This window comes from Perca fluviatilis, chromosome 19, assembly GCF_010015445.1.
Source record: "Perca fluviatilis chromosome 19, GENO_Pfluv_1.0, whole genome shotgun sequence".
In the NCBI taxonomy this organism is placed as follows: domain Eukaryota; kingdom Metazoa; phylum Chordata; class Actinopteri; order Perciformes; family Percidae; genus Perca; species Perca fluviatilis.
The window spans coordinates 22,162,517-22,185,001 of record NC_053130.1 but is presented as its reverse complement, the minus strand read 5'-3'; the positions used below and the strand labels follow the sequence as shown (position 1 = coordinate 22,185,001).

The following is a 22,485-nucleotide window of genomic DNA, read 5'->3' as shown; positions in this document are numbered from 1 at the left end:
TTGATAAGCGTGGAATACAGATACAGTGAGGAAGAGGCTGAAAGTAAAAAAATAAAAAGGAGCCTATGCCAAAGCTAACAAGAGAGGAGGGTAGGAAGAGAAAGAAAGCCTGATGCGGATGATAGAAAGACAAAATATTACACAAAGCAGTGAAATGCATCAGACTCTGAATTCCTTTGTTTTCCCCAAGTTAAAATCTCAACTATCAGAGCTTATCTGCATTCTAAGTGGTAAACAACTTCAGAGCAGCAGTGGATTTACCTTCCTTTTATTTTAATAAACATATTCACACATATCCATTTCATTAGATCTATTTTGAAAATAACCTTAATTTGATATACATTTATATACACACACACCATTTAATAAACATGACTGTGAGATAACTTAGTGAGATTTGTATTCTAAGATCCTTTAAAAAAAAAACGAAATATATATATATATATATATATATATATATATATATATATATATATATATATAAAAAAAAAAATATATATATATATCTCCCATGAAACAAAGGTACAAACAAAAGGTACAAACATGTTTTAATCCTCAACATTGAACCTTAAACCCTTAATTATTTAATTAGGGGGGGCTAGTGGTTAAAGAACAATAATGCGAGAACAAAGAAATGCAAGGGTTTTAAAGATAAAAGTGCTAAAGCCATGCATTATTAAAATGACAAAAACTTCTAGAGAAACAAATCAATACGGAAACTTCAAACTAGGTCATAGTTTTCACTGTCATTTGCCAGTGAAGATGTCATTTGCGTTGTCTGGTTGGGATGCACTTTTGCTCCCTGTGAGTGAGTTTTCAAGCTGGCCTGTTCATTACTGGCTGTTCAGTCCTTGATCAGACATTTGACAAGTGATTAATCAGGCAGGCGGCCTCAGAGGAGCAACTGAAAGTTAATTTCCACACTTCTGCATTCAGGGATGAATTTGAAGCTTTTGCAGGCGGGGTAGCTGCCTTAGTCACGCTTTCAGGGTGAACCCTGCCCCCCACGTTTGCCAGGATCACATCCAGTCTGACAACTCCGCGCTTGTCTTCATCATGCACCAGCACGCAGCGCACATCTGAGCGCTGGCGGAGAGTTAAGTCATGGAATTGGGGACAGCGGGGCGCTATGGTGACAGAGCGTGGAGTCGGGTGAAAGACAGCATCTTCCTGCACTAGGCCAAGGTGGGTATCAGTAAGAAAAAGTTGGGCAAGAGCCTCAGTGTGGCTACTAGGGCTGATGCACACCCCTACACCTGTGCATAGTAGCAGCTGCACTTCTCCCACAGTTACTGTTTTTTGATCCAAGTTACAATGAAGAAGGTAAACCAGATCAGCAAGAGTTTTCTGAAACTGGCAGCGAACCCTTAAACCAGCATCCAGCAGCAGATCAGGTACACAGGCATTCCAGTCTAGAGACAACTTCATCAAGTCTCCATGGAGCAGTGGGTGCTGAGAGACCCTGTTGTCCCCAGGGCAGGTGACACCAAGTATGGCGAAGCACAGCTCTTTGGTAAGCTGCTGGCTGTGGGTGTAGACACCCAGGATGCTCTCCTCTGTAGTGCTCATCAAACGCAGACTGTGGCCTGCTAAGCCTATCTGCACCTCTTTCAGCTGCAACAACGGGAGTTGATGGAACACAGCCAGGAGGCCAGAGTCAGTGGTCAGGGTGTAGAGGCCAGTCTCTGCCAGGATCAGTAGGGCAGGACGGGGCTCAGGTTGGCTGCATTTAGCAACATTCAGCCAATAGAGTGCGACAATCTTCTGGAAAGTGAGCACCGAGGTGGAGATGACAGACCGTAAAGTGTCCATCATGTCTGGCAATGGCAGAGTTTGCAGCTTCAAAAGGGAATCAGGAAATTCTATCAGTGTTTGAGTAAAGATTTTGACATTGTTTTTCTCATGCACAGTCCTGGAGTTCTCCAATGCCTGATCCTTGGATCCAGGTGCATGGACAACCTCTGGCTCACTGAGGTGTTTTACTGGCGAGAGCTCTGCAATCAGTTTGTCTCCAGGTGCATGAGAAACCTTTGGCTCACTGATGAGTTTTGCTGGCGATAGCTCTGTAGACAGTTTGTCTCCCTGTTTTACATGAATATCAGCCATGTCTTGCTCTTGTGGTAACTTCAGATAACAAATACTCCTATTCCTTGTCGACATATCTTCTGGGATTAGTGGCACGTTATCTGGCAATTCTTCTGCCCTGCAAAAGGTTTGTGCTGGTGTCGGGACTGGGAGTTGTGTGGTGTCCGGAATAATGGAGCCTTGAATCATCTGAGCTGCCTCCTCAGGCTGAAGGTTTTGAGTTATCTCCATCTCGATGTGCTGTATGAGAGGTAGATCTTTCACCATGGAAAAAATGTGACTATCCTTCAACAAAGAGAAGACCAAGCTCCCTTTAAACATGGAGAAGACCTGGCTGTCCCTCACTACAGACAGAACATTACTTTCCCTGACCAGAGAGACAACAAGACTGGACCAGCGGGCCCCAACAGGCTGTAGTCCCTCTTCCCTGACTTGCTGCAATATTGTGGGGGAGCTCCAAAGGAGACGCCCTGCATCCTGGACAATCCAAGAAGCTCTGCTGAGCAAAGAGCCCGGCACTGAGTGTTGAATTGTGGCTGCTGCTGTCTCGGTCTCACACACTCCCGGGATCTCCTCCAAACTTCCTGACCCATCCATCTTTCCACAGCCAAACTGGCCTTTGAAGGTAGTTTCCTCAGGTGGACAGCAGGCTGCCTGACTGCTGAGAGGTCTTTTGTCGAACTGAGAATGAGTGCTGGTCTCTGGGAGGACAGACGTGGAGCTTGTTCCTCTGCTGCTCTGCAGGTGGGACATGCTGCCTAATGAGCTCCCACTAGAGCCAGGTCTCTCCTTGCAGCAGTCAGCCACGACGCCTTTGATCTCGTTAGCATTCCCCTCTGGCTTTGTGCCGCATCCATCACCTGGGCCCAGGACACTTGTCTGCTGGAGGCTGGCATCCCCTGACCAAACCTCCTCCCCCTCATAACTTGCAACTCCAGCGCCACTCTGAGCTTTACTCCACAGCATCTCAGAAGTGAGCCATGGCCCTGATTTATGACACAAGTGCCTCTCCTGCTCCAGGCCATCCCTGGTGCTTATCCCACCCTGTAGTGTGTCTCCATCCAACTCAGAACTAGTGTGACGGACAGGATATTTTCCAGGTTTGGCCTAGTTTATATTGTGTAAAGTGGAAGAGAAAAGGAGAAATAATGAGGAAATCAAATGTTGAAAGAGTTTAGACAGAGTAATTCAAACTTTCTGTAAAATTTACTACAAAATAAGTACTGTCATTGCTAGGAAGGCACCAAAATAACTTTTCCTACCATCTGTATTTATGCATTCATCATATTTGACTACATAAATACATGCACGGGAAAATTGAGTGAAAAATAACAAGGTACATGTATAAACAGAAATACTTCAAAAGTGCTCTCATTGCAATAAGCTTTCACAAAATGAGTGTCATTTAAACCCTATTACACTTTCCTGTAGGGCTTTTAAAGAAAATATGTGCATAATAAACAAACACAACAAGCCAAGGGAAAAAGTATTTCATGCCCCATAAAAATCTGTATTGGGCTTCGTGGGGGGGGGGGGGCTATTGACAATTGCTCTGGTTCGCAAAGACAAAAGGGACTACCACTTCAGTTGTAGCAACAAAGTCTCACTTTTTCCATAGTTTTAGCTTTATATTTAATGTCTTAGAAACATAAGTCATTTAATTCCATGCAGAAACTATTCATGGCTTACTGATAACAAATTTATTTCTATTATATTCAATCAAGTGTGATTTGCTGTAACCCTAGAACAAATCACATGTGAATACATACTGTAGTCTCTATTGTGGCAGAGGTAAGACAGCTGCTTGGCACTTTGGACTCTGCCGTCTCTGCAGCCAGCGTATCCATCAGGCTGAAAAAGGACAGTGAAGTGACAAGAATAAAATTATAGATTTCATCTTCTATCAAAAAACAAAAAATGTGCCTTGATATGAGGAGGCATGTGCACAATACAGCTGTGTATTTATGCTTATACATGCTGCCAGGCTTTTTGTTATCAAAAGCAAATTTAATTATTTGCTGGGGTGTGACACTGGAGACCTCAAACAGTTTGCAGGCAAAAGACAAGACTGCCCCTCCCCTTTACAAAAACCATCCATTAGATTTGAAAAGCAAACCGCCCTAATGGCTCGATGAGATTAGAGCCACTCTACTAACTGTGAAATTAAATAGAATCTGTGCATGTTGATTTGAGGATTTACATACAATACTCTGCACTCTAGAGGGGGGAGCAGAAACCAAATATACGGCTCAGAATGATTTCTGACAGTAAACAGAGGCTTTGGCTGAGCTTTGTGTGTTGCAGCAGGTTGACGAGGGGGGAAAGCGGGAGCGCTAAAGCATTGACAACATCAATAAGAGGGATCACAGTGTAGGTCCTTGTGACGATTAAAGGATTTTTGCAGATCCTGAGGATCAGTACAGAGGCTGTCCTGTACTCAGCGAGGTTTGTCTACTCACATGAATAAATGGGAGAAACACTGACCTGGGATTCCCAGTCAAAGAAGCTGACAACATTGAAACCATTGTTTTTCTGTCACACACTTTGCTCACATGCAGAGGTTTACAATGTTCTTGCTGTGAAATGATTGTGAACAAAACTGGTACACAAACAGATTTGTTAACACCACCATGGAGAGCACAGTCCGCCTCCCCCTTACTCACCCATTGCCAGTCTCTTCCATCGCTGCCCCCGTTGTCTTCTCTTCTGCTCTCTGTTGATGGGGTGTCCCACTGTTATCCTCTGAAAGTCTTTTGATGTCCTGGTTGCATCGGTTCAGGTTTTCTTGGACCTGCTGCCATTCCACCTCCTTCTGGTTGAGCTTCTCGTCCATCCTAGTCATCACATCATACATGCACTTAACCCACAGATTTTATGAGAAGTCCTCCACCCACCCACCCACCCACCCACACACACACACACACCCACACCCACACACACACACCTCGTACCATATTTTCAAACATTTCCAGTTCATGTTTTTGGCTGTTTTATGAAACTCCAACCCAGATATTTGAAAGAGGAAACTGGGACGTTGACTTAAAAGAACAGCATTAAAGTGATGGTTCGGAGTAATTCACCCTAGGGTCCATTGCACCATGACCTCGAGCCAAACACGCACCCAGAAGCTTTTTTCACCTGGGTCTAACATTGGGAGAGTTAGCTAGAGTAGCGTTATCAGCTGAATAGCTTAGCGCAGGGGCTAATGGACCCACGTTTGTATCTCGTAAGTTACCCCACTAATAATGCCCGAAATGATACCAAACGTCTACAGTAGTACAAATAGGTTATGCTTTTCAAAAACGATCGGATTGGAAAGGTTTTTAAGTACACCAGAAGTTTATGAATACTTGCCTGCTCTCTTCAGCTCTGTTGCTGCTGCTACTTGCAGTTAGACAGTGCATAAGGCCGCAATATACACAAACGAAAAGAGATACAACAAAAATATTTATTAATTTAATGATTAAATAAGGGTAATGTCTCCAAACTTACCTCAATTATTACTTGTCTCCTGCTAGTTATACTACAGCACTTACTTTAAAAAAAATGTTAAATTAAAAAATATTTTTGTTGCATCTCTTTTCGGTGTTGTAATTTGTAGACGGCCCTAAGCACTCGTCTTACAGCAGCAACAACAACAGCAGAGAGCAGAAGCCAGCAGGCAAGTGTTATTGACATAAACTTCTGGTGTACCTGCGCTAAGCTATTCCGGTGATAACTCTACTCTAGCTAACTCTCCCAATGTTTGACCCAGGTGAAAAAAGCTTCTGGGTGGGTGTTTGGCTCGAGGTCATGGTGCAAAGGACCATAGGGCGAATTACTCCGAACCATCACTTTAAGTACAGTGACACGAAAATGAAAAAAAGAAATCACACCCTTCTGCACTAGATGGGTTTGTAGGTACAATTGTTCCAGCTGCACTAAAGCTAGTGGCAGGAGGTGTTAAGTGGCACAGCAGCTCTGAGAGTGATGGATGTTAACCAGTATAAAAAAAAAAAAATAAAACCACACAATTTGAGGAGATTCAAGGTCCTAGTAACAGCCTGTCTGTGGGCAGAGGAGGCAAATAGTAAAGTTGCCACTTGGCCGTCTGGCCAGAGATGGAACAGAGGGTTGTCAGATGAAGGCCTTTCAGAGCCAAGGTGGCCATTAAAAGCTGCATGGGTCGCACACCAGCTGGCCCGTTCCATCACTGGGAGCTCTCAGAGTCCAGACTTTCTGGATTTGAAAGAGCTGCACTTCAACATACGGCCTCTGTTACACAGTCCATTTAATAAAGAATGAATCAAGTGGGCCAACTTTTACAAGTAGGTAAGAAGTGGGTCTTGTGAACGGTCATGAATTCTTACAACAATACAAAGCATGTAAACTTGCCATAACAGACAATAGCCCTTTCCTGTCTCTCCCAGGAGTATTCATCTTATGTTTCCAAACTAAAAGCTCGATTTTAAATTATTTTTTGTTGCACCTCAGATGAGAAAAATCTGCATTCAGCTGACATAAATGCACTTTGACATCGCATGCATTCAAATCCGTGAATCAAAGATCTGGATAAATACAAACATGTGAAGTGTTCCCTTGCTTTAATAAGGAGCAGGTCTGGCGTTTTTAATGCAGTTAGCTTAGTTAACTCTTTAGTGGGAAAGTCTGTGATCCAACTGATGTAGCATATAATGAGGCAGGTTGCTTTTGTTGCAAAGGAATAACCCCTCAAGCAACAGCAGGTCAGTTCATTGAGATCTCCCGTCACTCCCAGGGGTGAACAGCCACCGTTTGAATTCAAATGATATGCTCTTATTTAACAGCGAGGGTTATTTCCAAGCTGATTGGGCAAACTTGGAGATAAATTCTGTCCTTGCTACAAGGGAGTTTATGCTGCACAAACACGGATGGAATACATATCTAAGTTAAGAGAGAAGAAAAAAAGACCTTCACTCTCTGCTAATCTAACAGGTGATGGTTCAGCTTGCCAGGTGAGGAGAGTTTCAAATATATTTTATAGTGCTTTCAGAGGAATCAAATAACCAGTCTATTTGACAATGTGCTGTACTGCCATATTCACCTCTCCGTATTTCTACACTGTAAAAATAAATAAATAAATAAAGTTTTCTGCTGACAGTTGTCATTCCTGCAATTGAGCCGCCATTACCACCTCCAGACTTCAATAAAGCTGTCCTGAATTTTCCTCCACCACCAACTCCTGACTTCCATTCTTCTCCATCTTTTCGCCCACTCTGAACACAGAGTTTCTGACGCAGACTGATGAAGATAGTTCTGTGGTTGACTAAAAGCTTTGAATTAATCCTCTACATACACAAACACACACGTATTCATGCCTTCACATCCAAGCAGTGTCAGACCAGTGGATTGGGAACACTGTTACAGGTGTTGGGACTGACAGCAGTATGAATCACCTGAGTGGAAGAGAAGCTTTTTGGGGATACTGCACGGTGAGGGAAATTACATGTCAGACAGCACCACATGCTGTAAAACATCAGGGTTATCAGATGGATCATGAGAGACCGGGCCTGTGTCTCAAATTGCTCGCTTCTTCAGTAGGTGGTGAATCACTCGAGAGTGAATTGGATTTTGGGCACTAATTCAATGAACATTGAGACACTGACAGATCAATGGCCTGTCACACAGTTCCAAGGCAGTGGCAGGGTATAAGAACATAAACATAATGTCGCTCAGATTTTGGTAGGCTGTAGTTTAAGAAAAGTGCTGTTAAGACAGACCGAGCGCATCGCGTCAGTCTGAAAGCCACGCCCACCGGAGGGGAAAACGACACTCTGCTCTCCGTTGACTTATAGCGAAGGTGCCACCTCTTCAATTTCTTCTGCCAGCAAACAGCCAAAATGCTTCAAGGCTGCTGTGTGGTGATATTCACTACCGGGTAAATATCCCATGACTCAAGTTTTTATAAGCTGCTGACCTGAAAAACTAAGCTTTTATGACGACAAAAGTGGATACAGACATGAGGAATCAGCAGGGAGAATGTGGGATCCTGACACTAAACTACCGATATGTCCGACATTACGTTCGCAGCAAGCATTTTGTTACAAGCTTCAGATCGGCTACTTATAAAAACTGAAGTTATGGGTTCTTTACATTGTTGGTAGTGAATATCACCAGACAGCAGCCTTGAGGCATTTTTCTGTTGTTTGCTAGCAGACGAAATTAACAAGGAGGCACCTTCATGCAATACAAGTCAATGGAGACCAGAGAGTTCTTTTCCCCTCCGGTGGGGGCGGGACTTAAATGCGCTCTCTCTCTATGAAATGGTAAATAATAGTGAGGAGCTAGCACTAACAAAAGGTCAGTTTGCACTGTGCGTGCATATTATACGTCTTAAATTGTCCCGATGGCACGTTTTTACAGAAAAGTCCACTCAATGAACTAACCTGAATCAAATGTTACGGTGCTTGTATTAGTTGCAGCTGCGTCTACAGTAGGACTTTCTCAATACAGAGTCTGCAAAATTCCATTTCGCCGTGCCACTTCAACATAACCGTGTACATCTGTTGTGTAAAAAAATAATCTCAAATCAAAAAGGCCTACGTAACAAGCTTTTAAAGAGACCAAAGTTAAGGAAATTGTATGCATTATATGTTGATTAAAAAGGCTTTCTGGTAAGAGACGTTTTCCCCAGGATAAGACATTTTGCCCACATAGCAGGTTTGATACCTCCAAAAACAGAGCACATTTTCAAGTAAGCCTTATTTTGTATTTATATATTGACCACATAGAAAGAAATCACAAAACTATTTGGCAACACAATAACCGCTTCAGAACAAAACTTATAACAGTGGCTTACATCATCTGCCATCACCGCTAAACACATGCTGGGACACTTGTATACCCCAAGACTGTACTTGGCTATATGTGGACTAAGTGAAGCGAAGTGGAATGATGTCAATTCCAATCAGTCTGGGAATTTGGGGGAGCTGAACTTTAGTGCACTGCAGTAATTTTGGAAATGGGACACAGGGAAGTTCACAACTTACCGAACTAGAGGCCCTTGGGCTGTAGAAGACTTGCCTGCTGTGATTTCCACTGGCTCAGCATGAAGCACCTGACAATGGCTGTTTGCACGTTCCCCCCTTCTCATCACAGAAATGCTGCCATGATTTATGGCTTTGAGTTGGTCTATGCGCCCGATGAACGCTGCTCAATAAGCAGGCACGTTGTGGAGATTGAGGTGGACGGGGTTCAGTTATGCTTGCGTCACACTGAGTAGAGAGAGCTATTACACTAACACACGTCTGCATGAGTCTCACCCTGGATTTTGCTGCATCACCTCGGACAGATTCTCAGTCGATTTGGACAGGTCAGTCAAGGGCAAGCTGAAGGCAGACAGCAGCCGGTTCTGCAGACAAACAGAATGAGACAGCACTGTGAAATGTAAATCTATCGGACTGTGAGAAATGAGTGACTGCCTGTCGGTAGATTTTCAATTGTTCAATCGTTTAATTATTGTATATACTGTAGGTCAGTGTTCATGACACTGTTTTTCACAAAACATGAGGGTAGATTGAAGAGCTTTGAAGAAATGTAAAAATCTAATATCTGGTAAATAAAACCCCTCTTAATGAGGGTACAAACTGCATTTATTCTTTTCATTCCATTTGTGATGTAAGACTGAGCGAATGTGGAACTCGTGAGACCATCTCATTTGGAATGACTGTTAAAAAATGAATGGCAAAGACTTCTTCTGGGAACCACAGCAGGGCCTGGATGTCTGTGATTTACTTGACTGTAATGGTGTGCAATTTTCAATAATGCAGAGAGCAGAAAGCTGTCAAAAACCAAAAGTACAGCTGTGTCTATAAAATGGTTGTGTGAATCCATTTTACAACATATTATAAAGCATAGGAGGAAATACTTAAAGGGGACTCAAATTGAGTTGCAGGCAAGAACTTCATTATTAAAATACATTGAGGGCCAATATTATAGCAATATTTTTCAGATCCTATAATTATCAATGCTCATTCATTGTCGTTTATAAAAAGTATTCACCCCCTTGGACTGTCTGCATTTGCCTTCTGACAAACACTAAGCCACGTGTCATGAGTTTTTTCAACAGTGACTTTCACTCTGCCATAAAGTTATGAGTAGCGAAGCACCCAGGCAACAGCATTTGCACTGTATGCACAGGGTCTACCATATCAGCCTCAGAGTGTCTACAGGCCTTTTGGTAACCTGCTTCAGTAGTGCTCTTCTCTCACAGACTTTTTGAGGATGGTTGTTTACAGTAAGCCGGTTTAGACTGACTAACCTAACTGCACGTTTCTTGTCCTTCCTCTAATTCGGTTGTTTTCATTAAATTTGGCAACATTTAGTTTGGAATGTCCCTTTGTCCTCATGATGTAGGTTTTGCTATGAAATTAACAAGCGGTTGTACCTTACAGACATACTGGTGTATTTAACCTAAAGTCACTTGTCATACTTCAACTGTACACAGAGCTCTATTCTGCTGCTCATATTGCTTAGCTTCTAAAGGCAAATGGTTGCACAAGTAATGATTTAAGTGTCAAGATTTGTCTTCACATTAGATTCTTTTCTGTTGATCAATGTAAAAAAAATCCTAATGTGATTGGATGTTAAACAATAACACATGATATCAAAAGGGGTGAAGATTTTTCATAGATAGTTCATAGACTAGATCTCTAGATGAAAATATATGTTAAATATTATGTAATGATAATTTGAAGGAGTATTCTATCAGAACACAGTGACACCACAACAAACATTTAAACTTACCACTTAAGTTTTAACATTTAAAGCCACTGTTAACTAAATTGAAAGGGATTTACTTAATTCTGCCCAGCACGTAAACACTTCCAGGTTTTTATTCTTACACCCACTCACGCAACCCAAACTTCATAATACTTAAAACAAATGATTGGAGAGGAACACAGGTTGCGATATGCTCAGGAGAAAGTGTGCATTCAAACAAAGCTTCTTTAAAAACACACGAAAGTTAATGAAAGCCAAGACTGAGCTGGTGCAAGCTGGACAAAAAGCAGCCAGTTTTGAAAGCTGATGCACCTGGCATCCTTTCAGGAACAGCTGAGAGCTTCTCTAACGTTGAAAACAATTCCATTTTGTGGAGAGAGATTGTTCGTGATGTGCAGGTCCAGCACTTTTTTCGTGAGCCAATTAATCAGAACAAAAAAGTAGAGTTTAATGCTAAACAGGCAAAACAAGCAATAGCTGAAAAGTGGCCAGTAGTTCTTATTCTGGTTAGAAATAATCTGCATGGATCACAAACTGGTGGTGCTGTTGTGGAGTTTCTGATGTGGAGTGAAGTGTGAATTTGAGTGCAACATGAGAAATGTTTGCTGAAGAAGCAGATATTACAGCTGGTAGTTATGGGGGGAAAAAAGTGCATGATGATGACTTACTTTCACAAAATTACCAGCAGAGAATGCAGTTGTGGCAGGAATCTTTCTAAAAGAGGCTCCATCAGCTTTACAAAAATAGCAGGATAGTATAAGAACACAACTGGGCTAGTCTATTGTGGTTTTGGGTATCGTCTGTACCTGGCGTTGCGGTCTGAGTTGGGCAGCCTCATTTGGGTGGTAAAACCGGAATATGGTTCCTCCTCCTAGCTGTGTGATGGCACCTAGAGGGAACCAAAGAGGTATAGCATGAAAAGAAAAAAAAAGAAAAGAAAAAAATCACCAACTCACTTGCCAGCTTTAACTACACCATTTGCTGCACCAAGCACTGAATTACGCAACAGAGTGTAAGACAGAGGCAAGATGTGATGTGTTCAAAGACAGATGCAAGTGACAGTAATGGTGCCGAAAGTCCGGCAGGTAAACTTTGGGAGGTGAGGCACAGTATCCGCAATGCATAAAAAAAAAAAAAAAGGTGAGGAGCAAAAGCCATTGGAATCAGCCTATCATTGTGGGATTGCAGTGAACTGTGTCTGCACTGAACTTGGGGAAAAGTTGATAAATGGCACAAAAAGTTCTCCAACATTTTCCTCTGCTGAGGTTAAGTGAATGCATTGCCATGAAGAACACAATCCCGATGTGATTGGCAGTGACCTAGACCAGAGGAATGATTTACCAGAGAAAATGGTCCAAGGAAACTTGAGAAGTCTTGTAGAATTGAAGTGATATTAGGGTTTATACTGTATATCAGGCTCATACGGCCACATCCACAGACTTTTGAGGTCTCCTCTTCATTCCCCTCCTCCTCTCTCAGCACAGCAAATACTAATCTTGCTACTACTAATGACTTCTGACGAGTGACAAAGCACCTGAGAGGGCAGCCTGTGATGGATTCCAGCTGCTGTTGGGATGGAAAATTACTATCATTTGTTCAAGAAAATAGCTTCAGATGCAGCAGTTTCTGAAGGGGATATTGGCTAAATTGAAATGGTTATAAAAGAGACTAGCGTAGCCAGGGCCCTGCACTGCCTGGTTCTGTGTGCAGTTATTATCTCTGGAAAGCAAAGCAGAGTGAGTGAGGAGGCAGTAAGTGTTGAAAGCTCCCAGCCCCGGCAAGCAGGGTCTGCTCAGGGGGGCAGGAGTCTCAGCTCCGCTTGGCTCTGTCCTTTGAAAGGTTAATGCTCTGACCCACTTCAAACCTGTCGGGCCTATCAACTCCATCTGCCAATTAAATGGAGGGCCTGGGGCTTTGTCTGGAGCTTTGTCTGGGGTCCCTTGCCCTTCAAAATGTTTAGTAAGAGAAATGGCATCTGCCCTGTGGAGAGCTGCGCTCACAATCCACTCATGGCCTGAGTGCGCTGCCGCGGGGGTGCCAGGGACATAAAGTGGATTTCATTTGCAGATGTAAGGCAGTGATCTCATATAACTGCATTCAAAATGGATGAGTGTGTTATTGCCTCATTGGGAATCTTGGAGAGAAATCATTATTATAGACCTGCTTTGCCCCCCCCCCAATGTTCATTAAAGAATATCAGGAGCATATTAAGCTTTGCAGAAATGCTTACCCTGAGTCAGCTGGCAGGGATCAGTTACCACAGAGCCATTGACTAAACACAGTGCACCATCCTGAGGGATCAGAGTCACGGTCCCAGCTCGGCTCTCAAGCACACAATGTTCACTGAGGAGCCCAGGCCCACGAAGCACTACAATACAATTAAATATGAAAGCATAAAAACAAATGCGGCTTATTCCGTATCTAATGCTTAACACAGCAACTAGGAATATAGTGAAGTGACTTTGACTCACCAATATCCTGACTGCATGATGCTTCGTCACTCCCGATCAGGGTTCTGCCCTCCTACAGAGAAGAGTAAAAGGTCAGGATGCAATATGCAAGCTGTTGTTTGGCGATTAACAAAAAGCACTGGACCTTGGCTTGTGATGATTTGAGACAAATAAAAAGAGTAATGTGTGAATTATACAAAGTTCAAATTATCTATTCACTTTCAAATAATACAGGATGATTCCAGTGCTGAGCAGGTCTTCATCAATGACTATCAGATGAGGTAACTGGCAGTCCAGGATCACTCCTCTCCCCTCCTTCCTCAGAGCCACAGTCTTCTCCTGTAGAGAATATACCATGAAATGTGGGGGGGGGACACATTCAATAGCCTGTAACTGGAATGGCACAGAATATAAAATTAAAATGCTGACAGACATTTAATGGCAACCAGCAGAAAACTGAATTCTTTATGACTGCTCTTCCTTGCCTGAAGGCCAAGCAGAATAGCAGCGTTCCAACCATGTGTCGCCATGAAGCGGTAGAGTGGCTAACGGCAAGAGAGACACCATAAATCATTGAGATTATCGTGGCGAGAGTCAAACTGTACAGTGTTCAGCGAGTGAAACAGACGCAGTGCCGCTGCCCACACACACGCACACAAGATGGGTTGTAGACCATGCACCATTGCCTTTATTGATACATAGCCATCAACACTGCATGCTCCTATAAAAATACTCCCGAGCTTGTAAAGTATGTTAACTTTAGGTAACCGCAACAAACTTCTAGTTCTGTGTCATGTACAATGTGTCCGATAGCATCGTATGGAAGGTCAGACTAAAGTGAATTCCTGTGCCTTATAGGCTCACAGGAAGTGAAAAGCAAGCCATGGCTTACACATAAAGCATTTATATTCAGTAGAGTATTATTGGTTGAGGAATCTGAATAACTAGAATAATTTGTCATAAGATTATTAAATGGGGACATTTTCATCCCCCCCTCATAAAACACAGCATGTTTGCATAAATGCCAAATCTCAGAAGCAAATGATGGGAAAAAAAAAAAAAAACTCTTCAGTGTCCATATTTCACACATAGGCTATTGATGAATACTGCATTATAGTGACACAAAGCAACATTGCAGTTGCATCACAACTCAAGTCAGATAGAAATTAATGGCTGCATGAAAAAAGACAAATCCATTCTGCTTGTCCAGAAACCCCTGATAAATATGGATTGAATGGTGGTACAAAAATGTGATTTAAAAAGAAAAGGAAAAAAAAGCAGAGAAATTGATTTAAATGTCATTTCTAAAGCACAGGACAACCCTTAAACCTCTTATCTGCTTCATAAACTGCTTCACTGCCTCCAACAATTGTTGCTGAGGAAATGTAAAAGCGCAAGTCACACCACCTTACAGCACAAGTCTGTCAAGGGGGCCATATTCATTTAGTTTTGTATCAAAATTGTATTTAGTTTTTCATGTTTAAAGGTGTGAGTTAAGCTTTAGAAAAGTCTAGACAGGCTGCAGACAGAATGAGATAGTGGGCAGTTAATTTGCCAATTATTCAACAAGAAATTAAATACTTAGTCTTGGATGACCTGCTGGGTTCAAAAGACACTGAATTAAGCCATAAAAAGAAACTTAACTCTCTGGGCAAAGGGTTTAATGCTGCTAACCTTTTCCTCCCAGGGCAATGGCTGTGGTTCAATAACCCAGATTTTACCCAAGCATGAGTGGCCCTATCAGAAGTATTCTTCTGTTAAGCTGGTGGACTAATGCCTCACATTGCAATGGATTATCATAAGTACCTCCCCAAGAGGCAGAGCAGAAAATCTCACATATGGAGGATTCAGAGGCAACACTCTGCATAAACTAGTTCCCCCTTTTTCAATCTCCTCCACACTCTTTTTTCATATAGATTGGACAGTGAAGTGAGACATGTCCACCACCAGCACCACCTCACTCATTGGCAGTTGTGAGAAATCCTTTTTTCCTAATGAAGAAGGAGAGGCATCGACCTCATCCCCTGTACTTAATTAAAAGGGATTCTTCAGACTTCATTAGAGGTGAAGAGCAGCCTGGTAGATTAATGCACTGTGTCACTTTCCTCAGACAACAGGACAGATGAGATCCTCTTATTACACACACACACACACACACACACACACACACACACACACACACACACACACACACACACACACACACACACACACACACACACACACACACACACACACACACACACACACACACACACACACACACACAAAAAACAAAGTTGCTCCTCACCACACTCAGTCAGCCTGTGTGCTATGAGGACAAAAAAAGTCTGCTTTCAGATTGAGGAAGCTGGTGAACGTACTGTAATTAACTGTGGCCTAGACCAGCAGCGATGTTCGGGCAGCATTTAGGCTTCCATTAAAAGCCATCATCTGTGGTTAGGCAGAATTTAATGGATTTCTCTCAGCACTTTACAGTTCAGGTTCCAGACTCGGTTAATGTGCCTTTCAAAACACTGCCACACTATGCCAAGCAATGCTTTTCTGACTTCTGATAAGCAGGTAACTTACTGAATCCAGGCATAGAGAAAAACGTCTACATTAGATTTGCTCTGTTACATTAAAAAGGTTAATTTCCTTGAAAGAGCCATATTTATACCTCAGATTACTGCTCTTTAGAAAAGTTCAAATGAATAACGCGTGAAGCGAAAGGCAATTACATGGCCATGGTTTTCAAAATGGCAAGAAGCCTTATGTTTCTAATGATTGCTTGTATTCCACTATGGTAACTAACAGAAAATAATTGGCGTCTTATTAACAGTTGTTTGTTTCTTAACCACCCCTTTGTTATTTGTGAATGTGAATCTCAACCACAGAGAAAAGTTGTTCTGGTTGTAATTTGAATGTTTTGTATAATTAGCTTGATATGCACTCGAGCCATCAGCATGTTGCCATGCATGCTGCATGTGCTTAAAAACTAGAGAGGGATTCAACCTGATAAAAGTGCTCTGGGCTCCCAATCATTCAACAAATTATCACGCTGTGTCCCATTGCGACTCATGTCAGGTAATGGTTCAAATTTCAGCATATATTGTGCAAATTAAAATCAACTGGAATTTAATAATTAGTTTATTTTAGGGCCCCAATAGGAGATTTTAGTCCTTGTAGGCATGAATGGTACCTATAACACATGTGCTTGCCATGTGTGTTTCAAACATGAATAATCTGGCCATGTAATCAAGAAAAAGTCAATCTAGTTTGGAGCCAAACTTTACTGGCATGTGAAGAATCAAAGGTAGGCTGCTGATATGAATATGTAAAGGTCATGAAATGCAATAATGACTAACTATGATGTATAACTGCTGACAGCATGAGGTAAATTGACATTAAACAGAGCCAGGCTCAGAGCATTCAAGGATTAAGTTGTTTCTTTGTGCTGATTGCAGCATGTTTGGGAAATACAAAGACCACTAGGATCAAAGAAACACTGCCGTTCATTTTATCTCACTGAAATGGAGTTTCCTCCCACCACTGTGTTACACAGGACCTGAAAGGCTGGCTGGGGAGCAGCACTCTACTTGTGAAGTAGAGCTACTCACAAATCTGTGTGCATGTACATGCAAGTGCGTGCGTGCGTGCATGTATATACCCCTGAAGTAGAACAACATTTCACTTTACCCTCTTCCTGCTTTTTTTTGTTCTCTCAATCTGTTGCCGTCTCTGTGAGGCTGCTGTGGAATCCATCTCATATTAATTACTTTCTCTTTCCCACATGCCCTGTAACCAATCTAGGAAGCTGACGATGAATAACTTTGCATTCTAAATCTGCTTTGAATACAGAATTCAAAATTCTGTTTACACCGCTCTTGGTCAACTTGTCTCCTTACGGTCCCAGCAAAAACAAAAAAAATTTCCATCTAGCTCTCAGCAACCGCATAAACTGAATTAAACAAGAACTTGAAGAGTTGGAGAAGACTTGCTCTTTATTTAAAAACTATGTGCTAGAGAAATTGCATACAACACCATACACTTAAACATGGAGGTTGGATTATATTAGCCGTTCTATTTAAAAAACAAGGCCATTTGTTAAGAAGAGAAATCTACTTCCACAAAACGTGATTAAGCCTTTGTTTGTAAAGTATGTGTGCTGAATTAAATGGCCAACTTCAAACTGGCTGGATGTGCTTCTCTGTACTGAACTGAGCAAAGACACCAGCTCTAACATCTGCAGAATGCAAATGCACAGGAAGACAAATGTCAAATCCATAAAGTCATTCATCAAACACTTAAGAGTTTTGGCAACAACAGGGTGCCTGCCGGTCAACGGTAAAATGACCTTTTCACTTAGGTGTCACATTATATCATGCATCTCAACAGGTGTTTCTACATGACCGCTCTAAATAAGGCATATTTTTCAGCTCTGCCGGTAGAGATGGGTGATGTTGCATCTGAGCATGAAGCCATCACTGCTCGACCATGAAAACAGATTTATAACACTGTATTTTAATTAATACGCTTGATAGTCAGAAACAAAAAGTGCCATATGTCAATAATCAAGACCTCTTAATTAGGAGCGGTGACAGTTGCTAATGAGTTCCAATACACTGTCATAAATAAAAGAGCTGTGGAGCCCCTAAATGTCACCTGCTAACCACCATACAGAGTTAGAATGTTAATTATCCAACACACATATATGGCCCACATTCATGTGCAGGGTTTTCAAAATCCTTACGTCTTCTTTAATGTGTAGCTTTACTCTGGTATTCTGGTGCAGGGTCACTAGTGGCTGCTACAAGTCGATAATAGACACATCTTTTAAAGGCCAGATCAACACAAGTTTAAATCTATGCTAGTCAGCTAGTTAGAGAATGTACTGCTAAGTATGTATGATGAGAGACAAAATGTGATGGGAGAGAAAAGTCACCGCATACTTTTCATGACTGACGCTTCACAGTTCAATGCATAATGCAACAGGCTACTTGGCGGAGTACGATGAGTCCCAAACAGATGACATTTGGTGTTATTTGGGAGGTTGGGCACAAATTCAACAAAGGAAAAGTGTTCAGCGTAAACTCTGGGTTGGCACACAGCAGCATTGTTTTGTTGCAGCTTGGGGGCTTGTAAAAGGATGCTGCCATCCTGTCCCAGCCTCAGAAACCATATTGGGTTGAAGGCATGTCTGTATCTCATTTTCAGACTCCCTAAACACTGTCACACACACACACTAACTAACTTCACACTCATTACAAGAACTCAGCTTTTGGATGCAATTCAAACCTAAATAGATGGGAAATGTAATTTAAATGTGGAGGTTGATTCCACTCTAATCAGCCTTTCCACTCCATGAAGTAGCGGTTTACTAGACTTGCAGTGCCACCAGCTGGGAGGATGTCTTTACTGCAAGCACCACCGTCTGTCAAATCTGCTGCTGGGAGTTTGCTGCTTTGAGGATTGTTAGTGTTAAAATTGATAGAGGAAGCCTTCAGACTTTTATGGCCTTCTATTTTACTTGTGTAATATATCTTGGCATAATGGCAAATGGCATAATTTTCACCAAATAATACATTGGATTTTGGACTTAAAAATGAAATGCAAATTTGTTATGACATATTACTAAATTGAAAATGAGGGCACATAAAAACAAGTCGGCAATAAAAACATAGGCAACAAGGGCATCTTACAAACTAGTAGTGTCGGTCTAGCAACATAGCAAAGAATGTGACTGGGAACAAGGGTATCTCACATTTTATTCTGACCTCGTCTATCAAACTCTGTACTAAAAGGAAAAAAAAAAAAATGCCAAACGGTATTGCTGTAAGCTCACATGGCCTCTTTATCAATGTGTTGTAAGAATAGTTTGTTTAAACTATGTGGTGAATCAAACTCCTATTGCTTTGGCAAATTTAAATTTGGGAATTAGCAGGTGTTTTCTTTACAGAGGAGAACATCAAACCTCCCCCACGTTTTCCAATTGGCAGAGGATGACTCACCCTTGTCTCATTCTGATGCAGCTCCTCCTCTACCTTCAAGGAGGAAGATGGCTCCCCACGGGAAACCTGGAGTAGTAGTAAAAAAAAAAAGAAAAAAAGAAAAGAAAACAGCCAAACCTACAATGTAACCTTTGAATAAAAGACTGTCAAACATATTGTAGTATCCTTGATGGCCTTCTATGTAGGGATGCACCGGGGCTCGGCCGAATACCAAATCCACTGGTTAAGATTCTGCTGAAACTGAATACCGAATCCTACTCTCATCCTCCATCCATTAACACAGTAAACACATTAATGAAGTAAACAACAGCCACAGCCTCTAAAATAGTTAAATGTAACAACTTCATGTTGAATTCACACGCTCTTTTCACATTGTACAAAAGCACATTGCTATCACCAGCTGAGTGACAATTTTGTTTGGCAAATTTTCGCTAACCAGTGTATGATGAAGGCATGTTGGGTGAGTGAAATTACAACGCTAACGTTAGCTAACGAGCAGCAGCCGGCCGTTCGGTCGCTCCGCTCCTGCTGTAGGGAGACTCATTTGCCGAGAGAACCGCTGACAGCCCGGGAGAGGCAGTGTCTGGTTAACACAAGTTTTTAGCTGTTACTGTCCTTCCTTACCTGAAGTTGCTGCATTTTGGCTGCTGTCTGTAGATTCCTTCATGCACAACTGGTATTCTTTCAGATGTTTCATACCAAATGCTTTAACAGTGGCGATGTTGTGTATTTTTTAGGGCCCTTGCCACCACGAGACAAAATCTGCATTGCAAATTGAACATGTAGGTCGACTTGAATCGCTTTTCTTTTTTATAATGATTTTTTTGGGGCATTTCAGCCTTTAATGGAAAGAACAGATAGATATAAAAGGGGAGAGAGAGGGGGATGACATGCAGGAAATCGTCTCAGGTCGGACTCTAACCCTGGACCTTCTGCACCGAGGTATACACCTCGACATATGTGCGGCTGCTCTACCAACTGAGCTAACCCAGCCACAATCGCCTTCTTTTGACTGAAAGTACTGCCAAACACTTTTTCTGCTCACGAGTTCCTTTTTCACTTTCTCACAGCCTACTGCATTGAACGCTCCACCTACGTAAACACCTTCCTGTAATCAACGGCGGGGTCATTGCGTCGACCAGCGTAGCGCACGTAGTGCAAGCGTAGGGTTTGGTGGAAAAACATTCCAAGGTTCGGCAGAAACCGAACCCCGTCAAAAACCCCAATATTCGGCCGAATCCGAAGCCTGGATTCGGTGCATCCCTACTTTTATGCGAGTTTGAACACATGCAGGACCTGATTTGCTTCTTGTAGTTGCCTTCTGAGCATGGTAACCTCTGCCTGCAGCTCTCTGATGACATCCACGCTGTTGTCTTCGTTCACCGTGGGAGAGTTCACTACGGTTTTAGCTCGGCTGGCAAAGCGCAACGTGCTCAGGGTCTCCCCGTAGTTCACATCAGCAGGAGAGACGGCTGCCATGAGGAGGTCACCAGGGAGGAAAGCACACCGGTTGATGAGCAGTGGTGAGATAACCAAAAAAAGTATTTTTGTGGTTAAAGCTGCAAAGATTAATCGACTAGTTATCAACTTACAACAATGGGCAACTATTTTGATAATCGATTTGGGTTATTTATGAAACTAAATGTACAAAATCTATGATTCCAGCTTAAATTTGAATATTTTCTAGTTTCTTTACTCTTAATATCTAAGTTGTGGACAACACAAGACATTTGAAGACATCATATTGGGCTTTGGAAAACACTGACATTTTTCACAATTTTCTGATATTTTATATAGACCAAACAACTATTCAATTAATCGGGAAAATAATCAACAGATTAAATCGACAATGAAAATAGTCGTTAGTTGCAGCTCTATATGTGGTTAACATGATCATTTTCAAGAAAAGGTAAGAATAAAAAGAGTTTCAGCAGAGTTTTGATTTACTGTACGTACTTGCTATCATAGTAGTCACAGAGTTTCCACCCAGGCTGTCTTTCAGTAGCCATGTCAGCACAGAGTCTCTGTAAGGAATGTAGATCTGCTGCTTCTTTTTTGTTGACTGTCCTCCCACACTAAGATCAGCTGCGAGGTCACACAGAGAGAAAACACTGACTCAGAGAAACTGGAGTGTAGCAACATAAAATGTTTTAGCCAAAAGCTCTAAAGATCCATGGGGGCAATATTAATCCTCAAAATGTGTTGAGTAGTTTGCACTCACGAGTTTAATTCCAGCCATAATTTTCATCACGTCAATTTTTCCTTCAAATTATTAAAACATTTTTTTGGAATTAAACTAAACATAAAATTAAAATAATAAAAACCCCTATATTGCATTTCGTTTTTTAAAGGGCAGATTGATTCCACAGTGAATAAAAAGGACCACTCTTACATAGAATTCAACCATTATTCTATGTACTATTGAGCTGACCAGCTCAATACTAGATAAAGATGTGGTGTCATGGTTTGTCATGCTGTAACTGCTATTTACCCAGAGCTGAGATCACACTGCCCAGGGTGCCCAGGGATTTGTTGATGTTGGCACCTTCCTTCAGCCTGGAGCCTGTAGCGTTCGTGGCATCAGCTCTCTCGCTGCCTGCCAGGTCCACCAGGTGGATCTTACTCAGCTTCTCACGTGGCAACTCTTCATCAAACCAATCAAACCACACCTGTGGCAGAAAAAAAAAAAAGAAAAGAAAAACCATTACTGAGCAATCTGTCTAGTTCAAAAGAGGCACGATCACAGAGGAATACTTTTAGGCAGTATCATGACAAAAGTGCTACTTCAGATGGAAAAGCCTGAAGAAAAAGCCTTTGAAAATGAGAAGAAAAAAAAAAAAAAAAAAACATGTTGAAAAGTGTCATTCCACTAAACAGATAAACAAGGCTAATTAGAGCTCTTGAGGGATGGCCTTTACTAAGACCCAAAGAGTTTGCAGTAAAACTTTCAAATGATGTTTTACCCAACATGAGACACAGCAGCAAGGATACGCTTAAGCACTGGAGCTCACCTGTGTGAAGCTGATGGTGAAGATGGCGTGGGAGCGGCTGCTAAGGTTATTCATGAACGTGCTGGCTGTGGTGCGGTTGGCATTGCCGAGAATGATCAGGTCCTCCATTTCACTGTGGTTGTGTACTAAGTGCTTGGAAAGATCTACACACAAGTTGTATTAGATTTTCTGCATTTTAGACAAGCCGAGATGGGTGCTGGATGGAGAATA

General features: G+C 42.0%; 1 protein-coding gene across 1 annotated transcript in view; it reads right to left on the bottom strand.

Annotated features, from left to right (window-relative positions):
- Positions 1 to 509: 509 nt before the first annotated feature.
- Positions 510 to 22,485, bottom strand: part of kif16bb (kinesin family member 16Bb) — a 28,635-nt gene continuing 6,659 nt past the window's right edge. The window contains exons 7-19 of the mRNA XM_039784014.1: positions 22,276 to 22,418; positions 21,756 to 21,933; positions 21,221 to 21,349; positions 20,561 to 20,736; positions 19,265 to 19,330; positions 13,494 to 13,613; positions 13,296 to 13,347; positions 13,055 to 13,192; positions 11,631 to 11,713; positions 9,366 to 9,454; positions 4,749 to 4,919; positions 3,855 to 3,936; positions 510 to 3,192 (exon numbers count right to left, since the gene is read on the bottom strand). Coding sequence (XP_039639948.1) covers positions 856 to 3,192; positions 3,855 to 3,936; positions 4,749 to 4,919; positions 9,366 to 9,454; positions 11,631 to 11,713; positions 13,055 to 13,192; positions 13,296 to 13,347; positions 13,494 to 13,613; positions 19,265 to 19,330; positions 20,561 to 20,736; positions 21,221 to 21,349; positions 21,756 to 21,933; positions 22,276 to 22,418 — 3,764 coding nt within the window. The 3' untranslated portion in view covers positions 510 to 855. The remainder of the gene's footprint in view (positions 3,193 to 3,854; positions 3,937 to 4,748; positions 4,920 to 9,365; positions 9,455 to 11,630; positions 11,714 to 13,054; positions 13,193 to 13,295; positions 13,348 to 13,493; positions 13,614 to 19,264; positions 19,331 to 20,560; positions 20,737 to 21,220; positions 21,350 to 21,755; positions 21,934 to 22,275; positions 22,419 to 22,485) is intronic.